This window comes from Ixodes scapularis, unplaced genomic scaffold (assembly GCF_016920785.2).
Source record: "Ixodes scapularis isolate PalLabHiFi unplaced genomic scaffold, ASM1692078v2 PGA_scaffold0__279_contigs__length_252992795, whole genome shotgun sequence".
Classification (NCBI taxonomy): Eukaryota; Metazoa; Arthropoda; class Arachnida; order Ixodida; family Ixodidae; genus Ixodes; species Ixodes scapularis.
In genome coordinates this window covers 1,149,827-1,162,506 of record NW_024609835.1, presented here as the reverse complement: position 1 = coordinate 1,162,506, position 12,680 = coordinate 1,149,827, and the positions used below count along the sequence as shown (strand labels likewise).

At 48.6% G+C, this 12,680-nt stretch overlaps 1 protein-coding gene across 1 annotated transcript in view; it reads left to right on the top strand.

Annotated features, from left to right (window-relative positions):
- The window catches only part of LOC8026803 (fasciclin-1), a 78,770-nt gene that overhangs the window by 45,127 nt on the left and 20,963 nt on the right, over nucleotides 1-12,680 (top strand). Inside the window, exon 2 of the mRNA XM_029978220.4 lies at nucleotides 2,161-2,305. Coding sequence (XP_029834080.2) covers nucleotides 2,161-2,305 — 145 coding nt within the window. The remainder of the gene's footprint in view (nucleotides 1-2,160; nucleotides 2,306-12,680) is intronic.

The following is a 12,680-nucleotide window of genomic DNA, read 5'->3' as shown; positions in this document are numbered from 1 at the left end:
TCTCTCTTTTTCGCTGTTCTGCCGCTGCTGATGTTGTGGGGGCTTGGGACCAGTCAAGCTGTGCTAACAGCTTTTTTATATTAAAAAATTCGAACACCAACCAAGCCCTTCTGTAGGGACCCAACGTTTCAAGGCCAATTCGGCCTCTTCTTCAGGGGCCGAATTGGCCCCTGAAGAAGAGGCCGAATTGGCCTTGAAACGTTGGGTCCCTACAGAAGGGCTTGGTTGGTGTTCGAATTTTTTAATATTAATTACTCCCAACCAGACAGATCTCTGTCAAATGTTTACTTTTAAATTTTTAACAGCTTTTTTTCCAAGCCGCCCTCCAACCTGCACTTCGTTGGAAAATAAACTCCTATTATTCTTATCTTCCCAGGACTGGCGGAGCGCTCTGTCAACGAAACTAGCGACAATCTCTTTTCCTTCTTCGACCAAGCTAGCCGGGAGTTTGCCGTTGGCGGAGCAAACTGATAACTCTGGCCAAAAATCTTCATTGCGCAAACAACGAGGATGAGCATATGACGTTTTATCGATTGGATGTAGCGACGTGGGGGAAGTTCTCGGGGTGGAGACGATTTACGCGAGAATGGATCGACTTCGCGCGAACATTTCTCGCGGTCGCATTCGGGCGGAGAGACAGCCAAGTATTTGCAGAAAGCACGGGAGGGGTGGAGGCTACCAGAAAGGAAAGCGGAGAGAGAGGGGGGTTCCCCAGGAATTCTCCGAACACGTCTTTTCCCCGTGTCCCCCCAATCAAAAGGGCCTGCCCCCCGCCGATACCTCAGACCCGTACCGAGGCCCGACCCCTGACATCGACCGGGAAGCATTATACACTTGTGCAGGCGGGAAAATGAAAGAAAAGAAGACGTCGCATTAGATCCGCGCTTAAAATCTCTGCGCGGCGCCATAGAAACCACCGAGAGCGGGGCTTAGGCCGAAAGGACGTCCCCGGTTAAATACCCCCCTTTTCCTCTCTTTCCCGGAGAAAGAAGCTGACAATGCGAGGTTGCCAGACTCGCCCTCTTCGGGCAGGTGTGTTACTGCGAGGCTGTCCGGGCTGCGCATGCGCTTTGTGTCGCGCTCGATGAATGGGCTCCCAGAAATGCACGGGGAGAGCGCTTTGTCATCCACTCCGCTGCTTTCACTTCACTGCACGACATTCTCTCTCTTTCTCCCTCCAGTCTCGCTGAATCTCGTCTTGCCTCGCGTGCTCCCCGGAAACTTCGCGGGCGAAGGTTCACGACTGCCATAAAAAGTAAAAGAGAAGTTGTTAAGTATGTGTCGCATTTGGAAGTCAAGACACAGCGAAAAGGAAGTAAAGCAAATTGAAACGCCATTATTCATTTTTAATGCGGGCGACAGTATATGACCCCGGTCGGGCGACACTGACGTGTTTTGCTGAACCGCAGTCACTGCTCATACATGGTGCAAAAGACACGCTCTTTCGCTGGTGGTTACACGATGGCAGAATTCTATGTGCGGGCACGTGCGCGCTTCTGAAACCGCCGGCTATCCTTTTTACTGAGGATATCTGCACGCCGCATTGCAGGTATCGGTATTAGAGAGTTTTAGTAGATCGTTCCGATACCTCCGATAGCCCCGATAACGATACTTTGCATGCGCAAGGAAGGCGGTGGCGGAATATCGGGATATCGTTATCGGAGTCATGGAAACGATCTACTAAAACTCTCTACTATCGAGTGTTTTTGGACCGGGTGCGCTGCTGCCGAGCTGGTCCTAAGACGTCGTAAGAGGCTTAAAAAACGGTCTTGTCTCTCCCCGGTCTACTCATTTGCAAGTGTGTGACCGGCGCTTAAAGCGCCGTTCACACATGAGGCCCGTTCACACTCTTGCGACTTTTAAAACTGGGTTCCTTGAAACCCGAGAGGACGTCGCAAGGAGCTTAAAAACTGGTCTTGTCTCTCTCGGTCGTTCTCCGTTGCGAGTGTGTGAACGAGCCTTTACTGCGCAATATGCGTCCCCGGTTCGAGAGGCGGATTTTTGCAGCTGCCACAGGCGCGATTTGGGCCCCATTTCAGGAGCGCATCAGTCCTCTTGAAAAGACAGCGGCTGTTGTCGCTTACGCCTTAAAAGAAAAGCAACGGTGCTCGAGTGTGTGAAGGGGCTCTGTCCTGACCGAGGCTTCCCCCTCCCTCGCAGTTCTACCAGCTGGCGGAGCGGGCGAAGCTGTTCGTGGCGTACAGCGAAGGCAGCGACATCACGGTGTTCGCGCCCACCAACGATGCCCTGGACAAGTACAGGGAGAACAATCGCAACAAGGACGTCCAGGTCACGTACCACGTCGGTGAGTGCACGTGTCTCCGACGGGGTTGGCGGCCCCGGTCGATACCGCTGTCTGGGCCAAGCGCTCATCAATTCCGACAAGGAAGCTTCCCAGCAGTTATGGCGGCGACGACCCAAAGTGCGGCCTTTATCCGTCACGTCTCCGTATGTTACTATCACACAAACTCTAGTCGAGCCAAGCTCATTAAATAGAGTACGAAGAGGAGAGGGAAAGGGGGTGAGCCCGGAGCAACGAGGCGCACTATTGCATTTGCAGTAAACAACGAACATTTACAATATACAAACTGGCTACAAAAAAAAAAAAAAAAAAGCGTCTGGCAGGCGTTATTTGCAGAGCTCGTGCGATATGGCGCGTTTTGCACGCTTTCTGAAGCCACGAACAATGCACGTGCTGGGCTGTGGGTTTGTGAACATTCGCAAGGTGTGCAAGCATGGCGCCCGACTGGTGCCCCATACGTGCAAGCACGTACAGCGTGCAGGTTCACGTACATTTGGCAGGATTAAACTCGCATGTGCTTGTCCGCACGAGCACAGACATGGCGGCGGTCAGTTGCCCAGCTTGCAATCGTGTAAGGGCTCTATTGCAACTAGTAGAGCCAGAACGATACTGCTTTTAGTTGGCTAGGGGTCTTCTGTGGCGATCGGAAAGTCCGGAAAGATTTCGGACCTGGCCCGAAACGAACTTATGCGGGGAATCTCCAAGATGTGGTCAGTAGACACAAAATGCCTAATTGCCACTTTTATTTTTTCATATTGTGATTCCTCTCGAACGAGAGACGCCCGTTTCACTTCATCTTCGTGTTTTAACGGAATCTTTTTGCAATTAACTGCAGGTTTCCGTCGTCCTGGCTAAATGTAAATTTTCTTCAAATTACAGTTCTTCATTTCACTTTATGTTCCTGTTTTCTTCGGCAAGACGTTCTCTCGCTTCCTGCTTAAAAAGCGGTTACTCAGATATATTATTTTCTTCTTGAACTAAAACAATTATTGTATGTAAAAACTTCGCACAGAGTTTCTTATCTGTTCATGTTCTTATCGTTGGAATGTTGGTGCCTGGCGTAATTTTATCTCTACCGCTCTTGTGAGCGGTGTTTGCGGTCTTGGGCCAGTAGTGCGCATATCCGTTCTTTTTTGTGTGTATGTGCCGGTGCCGCTCTTACCTTGTTCTGGGGCGCTGGGACTCGTCAAGCTGCAGACCTGCAGCTTTTTTTCCAGCGCCCCTGTCACAAATGTACCGTTTGTGGCAAAAATAAACGAATTTGAATTTGAATTTGAAATGACGTGTGGGACGTGGCGGAGATGGGACGATACAACGAGGAACAACATGAGACCAAATCTATTCCGCAAGGACGAGGGCGCACTCAAATAATGCGGAAGGTGAAACAGAACTACGTTTTGGGCAAACGGGCGAAATGAACAGTGTAGCTTGTCTAATCCTCGTGAAATCTTCCATATGAGAGCCGGCGTTTCAAGATGTGTTCCAAGTCTGCGCGAACTACAGTCTACTATGACATCAGACAAGCGCGTTATCAGCAAGCTGTCTTCCTTTCGTTATGGCTCAATTATCGGGTTTAAAAATTGTGCGTTTAGGGCGATCGCGATAATTCGAGAGAAAATTAAAGCGCAACACGTACATGCCCGCATTGTGAAGCCTCGTTTCAAATGAAAGGCCCCACCCAACAGTATGGTCCTGCCGCAAAAAGGAAGCCGGTTCTCCCGCATGGTTGCGTCGAGGACGTTTTTGAAATGTGGTATTTCACGACGCAAAATTAGATTAGTTTTATGTAGGCGCCTTCTTTGCGCCTAAGTAAGTTCCTTAGGCACGCAAAGCGAAAATAGATATAGCGGTCTTCATGCGTACGCACTTGAGGCGTTCCGGTAAAATTTGAATTGCAGATTTCCCGCTTTAATTTTCAGGCTGGAAGTGTCACAGCCGAAAGAGCCCCAAAGAAAAATATACAAAAAAAATCGCGTTAACAAAATTGTTTAGGCAAATTATTTTTGAATCTGGCGAAACACAAAAAGAACGCGCGAACCGCAGCCTCGAATATACGAATTTACGCTACATTCACTATCGAATTTCTTAATCTCTATTCTCCGTTTTTTTTTTTTCTCTTGTTGATTAGTGCCTTAAGTTTTTGAAAATATACTCCTTGATTTTTTATTTCTTTCCAACTTAGAAAAATTTTATCTTTTAAGGCCGGTTCTCACATGCAGCGAAGCGCTGATGTAGCGCTCCTCACGTGCCGTCAGCTACTTATCGTCAGCCATGAGCAACAGTTTTGACGGTGGGATACAAAGCTGGTGAACGCTCCCGTCAGCACGCGCTTAGCGCGAGGTAAGCGCTATGCTTGTAGCGCTCCGCTGCATGTGTGAACAGGCCTTTAATGGGGCTTCTGCCGTGGGTGACATGCAATGCTTTATGTGTCTCCGCCGAACCCGTCCAATGATCAGTCGCACACAGCTTGTCGTCCTCCACCGTCCGATGATCCGATTCGCAAAGCTGGCGTACCCTTCTCCCCTACCGAAGCTACGAGCCGTCCGCCAATCACGTGCCTCTGGAGCGTCACGTGACTGGCTGGTGCGGACGGGTGCCACTAAATAAGCTGGGCTTCAGAGCAACGACACTTACCCATCTTGTGGCTAAAAATAATAATCGCCAATTATATGAAGCTTTATTGAAAATCACAGGAAACGCTTTTCCGTCCTCCACAAATGTCTAAACAGTTCGGGACAGAGAAAATCAATAATACATGAGCTTCCTAACACCGGTTCTAATGCTGAGGAAATCTCACTTTTGAATCATGACGATCGGCAGCGTGCGTCTGCTCTGCACAAGCGCCAAGATGGCGGCGCCCAAAACACTACCGGGGAACAGAGTGCCGATACTTTAAGCGTAGCTCATTTAGTGGCTCTAGTGCGGACGCCCCCTCACTTTGGCTTCCAGGTGGATCGATCGAGGAGGTTGAAGCGATAGATGAAAGGCTTACTGACTGCCCACCCGCCATGCTTTACGCGAAGGCTGTCGTCCAATCATTGCGGCACAATGGACTGATGTTGGTCAAGAGGAGCTCACGTTTATGATACGTGAAATTACCAAGTCCTTTTTCCTACCTTCAAACATCATCCGAACCCGTCTGGAGCATCGATTCGGCAGAAGCCTCGTCAACGACAATGACACTTTTTGTTTATTTATTTACTTGTCTCCTGGGGCACTTGTCTCCTGGGGCATTTGGTAGGGGAGGGGCATTTCGTTGAGGATTTCAAATCGTTGAATTATTGATCGACTCGCTGCGGCAGTGGGCCTTTCTGGAGTTTGTTGTTTTCAGTTCTAGACAAAGGAAAGGACTTATTCGTCGATACGGGATCCTCAAAACTTTTCTAACCATCAAGCCCGAGGGAGCTGCCTTCGATCGCTCTCTGCGAGTTTATTTCGCGCGTCCTTGTTCACATTATATTTCGCTGTTGTGGCCGACACGAAACGCCAAAAATATTCTCGGTGTTCTGCATCTAAAACGGCGGAGCTGTAAACTTATACAAACTTTCGATTACTCACCTCCGATGTCTATCGGAGGCGCGTTCAGTGCCGCTCTTCTCGGCAACGCCGCACTGGCGGATGCCACAATGCGGGGCAAGAAATGCTCCCAACGAGTTGAAAAAGGCCATCCGCGGCACACAAGAACGCAAGACGCGCCCTGAGTCAGATACCCAGCACTTTGGAGCCCCCAACCAGCACGCTCAACGAGGAAGCGGCGCCCCGAAGATCACTTTCGCCAAGGTTTCTAAGTACTCAGCATGACCGCGGAATCCGACACTCGCTAGATGGCGCTACAGTATTCAAAATGGCGCTAATCACAATAAAATGGTCTATAGTTGCTCTGATCCACGGCTATGACCATTTAGGCTATGCTATGTATGATGCAGAAGATATGATAAGGTGCTACACGATCGACGGTCGGCGGCGAGCAAAGCGTCCACTGCACCCCTTGAGTGGACGAGTGGAAATGGGCAGACCCGTGGAAAATGTTTGCTCCTGAGCTTGGATATCAAAGAATGCAAAGGGTAGGAACTAGAGTGCCTTCATGTGCGCTTATGAAGGCTCCCTAGTAGGAACTGTAGCAGCGCGATTCGTTGAGAGTACGGGGGTCGCGAACTTTTGTCGAACCGGATTTTTAGGTCGAACTTTCGGTCGAAACTTTTCACCAGATTCGACCGGTTCGACTTTGCGGACAGTGTGGCCAAACCTTGATACAAGCAAGTCTGGGTTTGGAGAATTTATTTTTATGCAAAGGGTTATTTTATTTTATGAATCACTGAAGAAGTTAATAACTTTTTCTTTTTTTGTACCGTATTAACTGAAATAACTAATCAGCGGTGCCCTTAATTAATGCCTTAGCCTTCACCATCCAATCCAAAGTCAAATGGCCAGCCTGTCGCGCATGCGCACACGAGTCGAACCTCAATACAAGGTCGTCGAATTTCCTCTGAAAGTTCGAAAAAGTCGAACCTGGTCGAACTCCAACCTCGGCCGGTTCGCGACACCCATAGTTGAGAGGCTGATTCGTGCGCATCTGTATTACTAGTGCCGCCTGCCGAAATACGCCTGCCTCGTATCTTCGCTTTTTTTATCTTTTCAGATAGAAGACATTGCTTTTAATTTACGATAACGAAAGATGGATATTGAAGACAAACAAACAACACAGGCTTTCGACTTTCAACAAAACGTGATTTTATTTTGTTTCATGCGTTGCAGCTGCGCGTCTATACTATGCAAACGCAGAGTGGCCAAAAGAAGAAAATAAGAAACAGAGAAGGGATTGTGGGAACCGCACGGGGCGACTTCTCGTGACCCGAAGGCGCACTCTAAGTTATTGGTCCATCGGTTCGAGGAACGTGCACCAAATAACGACGGACACGAACGATCTACTTTCGATTAGATTGAAAGAAGAAGAAAAGAAAGTTTTCAGTTGAATGTTGCCCCTCGCCTGTGTTAGGTCCTGCGTGTTGGGTTAGTGCACGTCTCGCTCAGTGCTTTTCTCAGAAAGAGAAATAAAGTGAACCGATTACACTGGGCCGAGTTATTCTTTCAGAGGCTTTTGTTCTACCCCGTTTGAGCTTACGATGGACCGCACAGGACGCTACAACCCATCTCGGCCAATCCAGAGCCGTGCAAGGGTGACGGGACCTTCGGGGGCGAGAGCAGTTACGCAGCTGGGGCGCCTAGTCACGTGGCAGCGGGGCTGGATTCGCTTCGAGGGCTTGTACGCCGTCCGCTGCGGTCCATTTATTGGTCTAACACATAACGAGAACTCGTTCACTCCATAGAGGTATCATAACGTACGCTAGAGGTCCCACTGGCGCCAGTGTCTATGCAACTTCCAGGATGCAAATTGAAGCAGACAGCAACCACTCTACCCATGGGAAAACACGCGTGCATTTCCTCGCCGGAAAATAACATGGATTAGTTTCGTTATTTGAATCGTACCGAATAGTATATGTACTTTTCTTATCACCGTAGAAGTGTAATGGCTCTAGTTACGGTATTTTTATTCATTAGTAAGCGATGTTAAACTTCGCTATATTTCAGGCCCAAACCCGTGTTCCACAGAAGGTGCGTAAACACGAGCGACGAATCTAACCAAAATAAGAATAGCCAGGAATGTAGAGTGTGTTCAAGGTTGGCCAGCATTCCTTCCAGTGACGCTTATATATTGCTAATATGGTAGTCCTGTCACATATACGAAAATTACACCGTCGTGCATCTTTACGAGCAATTAAAAAGATTCAAAACGGAAAGAAAAAAGTACATGGGCTATTAAAGGTGTCTCTTTTTATTATCTTCTATCCCAAGCAGCTTTTATCGGGTACCTGTTTTTTGGCTTCTCCCTCTTTTCGAAGATTTCGAGCGTGCCAGTGACGTTTTGAACGTATAAAACAAGCTTCTTCGCACATATGTACGAGTAGAGAGAATGAAGCAATGGTTATTTATGGCAAATCGGACTATAATTGCGTAGCCTTCACTTTATTTTGATCGTCTACGTGCACAGGCAGTTACTTATCCAGTGTTTTCCCCGTAGAAATGCATTAACGGAGGTAAATTTGGGACCGGTTGGACTGGTTGTCAATTTGCAACGGCACACTTGCGCCAGCTGAGCCTCTAGCGTACAATATATAATAACTCTATGGTTCACTCGGGCATCCTTGACGATGAGAGTAATCAGAATCGAAGCAAGTTTTTAGTATAATAACTAACCATAAGTGTAATGAGACGTCCGATGATGACACACTGCTCCACTGCATGATTGTTCATGAAGGGAATAAACATGGACAGGTGACGACTGGACATGAACAATATTTGCTGCGAAGTTGCCCGGAGCGGCATCAGTCACTCAGTGAACAATCAGGGCCCCATGTACTGGGCGAATTTTGACATGAAGCTGTAAACGAAAGGACGTGACTTATAGCAAATTCTCGCTTCCAGCACATCCTTAATGTGACCGCGCCATTAGCATCGTTCGATTTACGGGCACGTGTCCGTCTGAAAACTAAGGACGTGAAATTATTCGATTAGTCTACTGATTCGTCAAAATTAATGCATTCATCGCCAACTAATTTCTTAACCAGTTAATCGGTTAAAAGTGGACTCTTTCAGGGAGCTGTGGAAATTCGAGATTGGTTGAAAATTCGACGCACAATGCTTTCGGATGTTGCTCCATGTGCTGTGTGTTCCAGCCAAATCTTTTTCGTATGCAAGGGTGTTCAGCACAGCGAGACTAGTTGTCAAGGGAACTCGGCGCATCCGGCAAACGTAACTTTTAGGGCGAAAGCATTAACTGTCCCATGCAGCGAAGCCGGCGTTAGCGGTGTCTGTAGCAGCGAAAAACGGCACATAAATTCCCATTTTTCTATTGGTTGAGCGAAACGGCACCTGAAGTCTCATTGGCCGCGACGCGTCATATCAGATACTTCGTCACGGAAGCCGGCGGTGCCGCTCAAGGTCAAAGCGGACGTGCCTCACAAAATATAAAACACAAAGAAAAGCGCAGCAACGCAAATGCATCGTCTCGGAAGCCGTGGAGCCGGCGGGTGCACCGCGCCTGCGCAATGGGGGAACGTGATGTCAACGCCGGAGCGCCGTGTGAAAAAGGAAGACGTTGCGCGCTGCTTGTAGGAAGGCTTTCGCATTCCTGCACTCTCAAGAAAAAACGGTGTAAAAGGGTGTATCGTTACACCCCTTGTCCCATATAATACACCCCAAAATTTAAATTCGACGTACAGCGCCCTATAGTCGAACAGACGGCCCGAAATTTTACGAGGGGCTTGATAGCCGTGTGGTACATTTTAAATAGCTAAAGTACGTATCAAAGACCACATAAAGAAAACACCGAGCTTTTACAGTAGGGCCAAGAAGACCCCGATTATTTTTGTTGGTCAGTAAAACGTACATTAGCTATTTTAATAAGTTGTGACCGGGACCTTCGTAACTCCGATGTTTGTCGCTAGTCTACAAGTGATGCTTTTCTGACTCGTCACATTTCGGCTGACGAAGAGCCAATTTTTGAACGGATTTAGCGACTCAGGTGCGTGCCGATGGCGACGGGTAGTCGGTGTCACAGAGGAGGATTCCGGCGGAAGTCCCGTCAGCTGGCATTAGCGTTCTGCTGCCGACGGCTGAACCGAAACCGGCGGTCGGTCGTCGTCGCTGCCGCCGGGGTCGGTCGAGCGCGACGCCGGCATCCACGCCGGCATCCGTCGGGAAGCCGCGTGGTCGCCGCTGGTGGAGCCGACACGCGCAGTTCCGCCACTGTCAGCCGCATGGCCGAGCTCCACTAGTGTGGCTCGATAGTTGACGGGGCATTTCCAGGCTCTTCCTCTTTGGAACAACAAAAAACACAGTTAGAAAAAGTACGGCACTTTTTGGGATGGCGTGGACCCCGAATAGCGAAGTAACAGGACCTGGGTAATTTTTAGTAGCGGCGCGACCTTCAGTTGTTGGACTGAAAGGGAAATATTTATCTTTTGCGGCATTCGTGGTCTGTTGATCTCTTCGTGTCCAGACAATTCATACTCATACTTTTTTTTTTCCTCTCAATATTGCGCCAGCCTTACATATGGAAATAACAGGGTATTTTTTTTTTGTATTTTTAGATTTACTTTAAAGGGGTACCGAAACGAAATTTTAGCTCTTATTTTTTTCTTTATCCAGAGACAACGTTGTGTCAGCACCTCAGAAACACCGTTTTTCGCTCGTAAACACACGAAAACTAATTTTAGTTGGGAGATAAATGTCGTCATGACCACCCTGGTCATGACTCATGACATTGGATGCCTCCTGCCGAGAGCCACTCTCGGAAGTACAGCACAAATGTATAGACAACTCGGGCTTGAACGGAATCGATAAGCTTGGTGAAGAAATCCACAGTGCTTCCGCAACGTACATCCCCCCCCCCCCCTCCCCCTTAGGATACACTGCCAATAACAGACTCATATATGGCACCCAGTGAATACCTGATATGCATAGCTTGCAGTTGTTGTCATTGATGGGTACTGACGGTTATTGTTCCCTCGAGCTCCTACTTTTGCGGTGTGAAACTAACACGGTGAACTGAAAGCTCACGGCACATAAAATACCGGAATGGCCGCGAATGTGTAGAGCCCTCGAATAGCCGTCGGATATTAGAGTGACACACGGTGACGCCACCGAGCCACAATGCTCGCAACTACACAGTACCTTTGGCCGTGCAGAGGCAACTGACGTCACTGCGCTTCTCGCCGACCGATTTTGAAGCGAGAGGTAGAGAGACTCGAGAGCTCGCGGCCATGTCATTTTGTTTCCGTACCCCTTTATAAAGAAGCCGTGAGAACTACACCGACGCGGTCTGTTCAAGTGAGTATACGGCTAGGGGGACAAAAATATAGGGGAATAATCGTCGCTATAAGTCGATTAATTAACTAAAATTGATTAATTAACTTTTTAATTATCGATGGTAAAGATATGGTTTCAATCGGAAACTTGATGAGCGTCACCGAATGCTACTAAATATCTAAATTTTAGAAATATTTAGGGCGCGTGGGAAATAAGCGCCGAAGGAACAGGGACCAAGACTAGAATAACATTCTACTCTTGGTCCCTGTTCCCTCGGCGCTTATTTCCCACGATGTACCAACTGGTCCATCTAAGCATTTTATTTTATATTTGGGGCGCGTGGGAAACGCGGAGGTGCGCTAAAGTTACCACTTGTGCAACCGGTGCAATGCTGGCGGTGCGAAAACACGGATGATAAGAGACGGAAAAACCGCGCGGGCGCATTCCGCGCCGCTAGCCTTGCGCCTGTTGCACGAGTGGGAACTTTAGCGCACCACCCACGCGCCCCGAATCTTTCGAACATTGATTTATTTAGTGGTTTTCGATCACGTTCAGCAAGCTTCTCTTGAAACCATATCTTTATTTTCGATAATTAAAAAAATTCAACTAACAAATTTTAGTTAATTTTTCTACTTATCCTGACAATTATTTCCCGATATTATGCTCCCTGGCCGTATACAACTCACCTGCACAAACTAGATAGTGCAGATTTCGCGTCTTTTGACTATCAGCTCGTTATTGCATCCTTCATAAATAGCTTTGTCTAGTCAATTATATTCGTGTTTTCGCCCTTTGTTATTTATACCCATATCTGGGGATAGGACCTTGTCACTTATGGTGCTTTAAAAGTTGTTAACTGCTCTGCCAGCTTTTTGTTTCGTCGAGTGGCGATCATGGTGTTTAGTGTTCTCTGCCCATCAATAGGGAGTTTTCGTAGATCGTTTTCGCCGTCCCGCAACGCTCTCTGCAACCCGCTACGATACCCGGAACTCTACAGCAAAGACCATCGGCGCGCAGGCGCAGTAGCGGGTTCTTCGTTGCGGAGGGCTTAGCGGAGGGAACAACGCGGTCTACGAAAACACCCTATTAGCGAGTTTTAGTAGACCGTGCTTCCCCCTCCGCTAAGCCCCTCCGCTACCCGCAACTCTACAGCCAAGGCCATCGATCGGCGCGCAGGCGCAGTAGCGGGTTCTTCGTTGCGGAGGGCTTAGCGGTGAACAATGCGGTCTACGAAAACACCCTATTAGCGAGTTTTAGTAGACCGTGCTTCCCCTCCGCTAAGCCCCTCCGCTACCCGGAACTCTACAGCCAAGGCCATCGATCGGCGCGCAGGCGCAGTAGCGGGTTCTTCGTTGCGGAGGGCTTAGCGGAGGGAACAACGCGGTCTACGAAAACACCCTATTAGCAAATTTTAGTAGACCGTGTTTCTTCTCCGCTAAGCCCCTCCGCTACCCGGAACTCTACAGCCAAGGCAGTCGATCGGCGCGCAGGCGCAGTAGCGGGTTCTTCG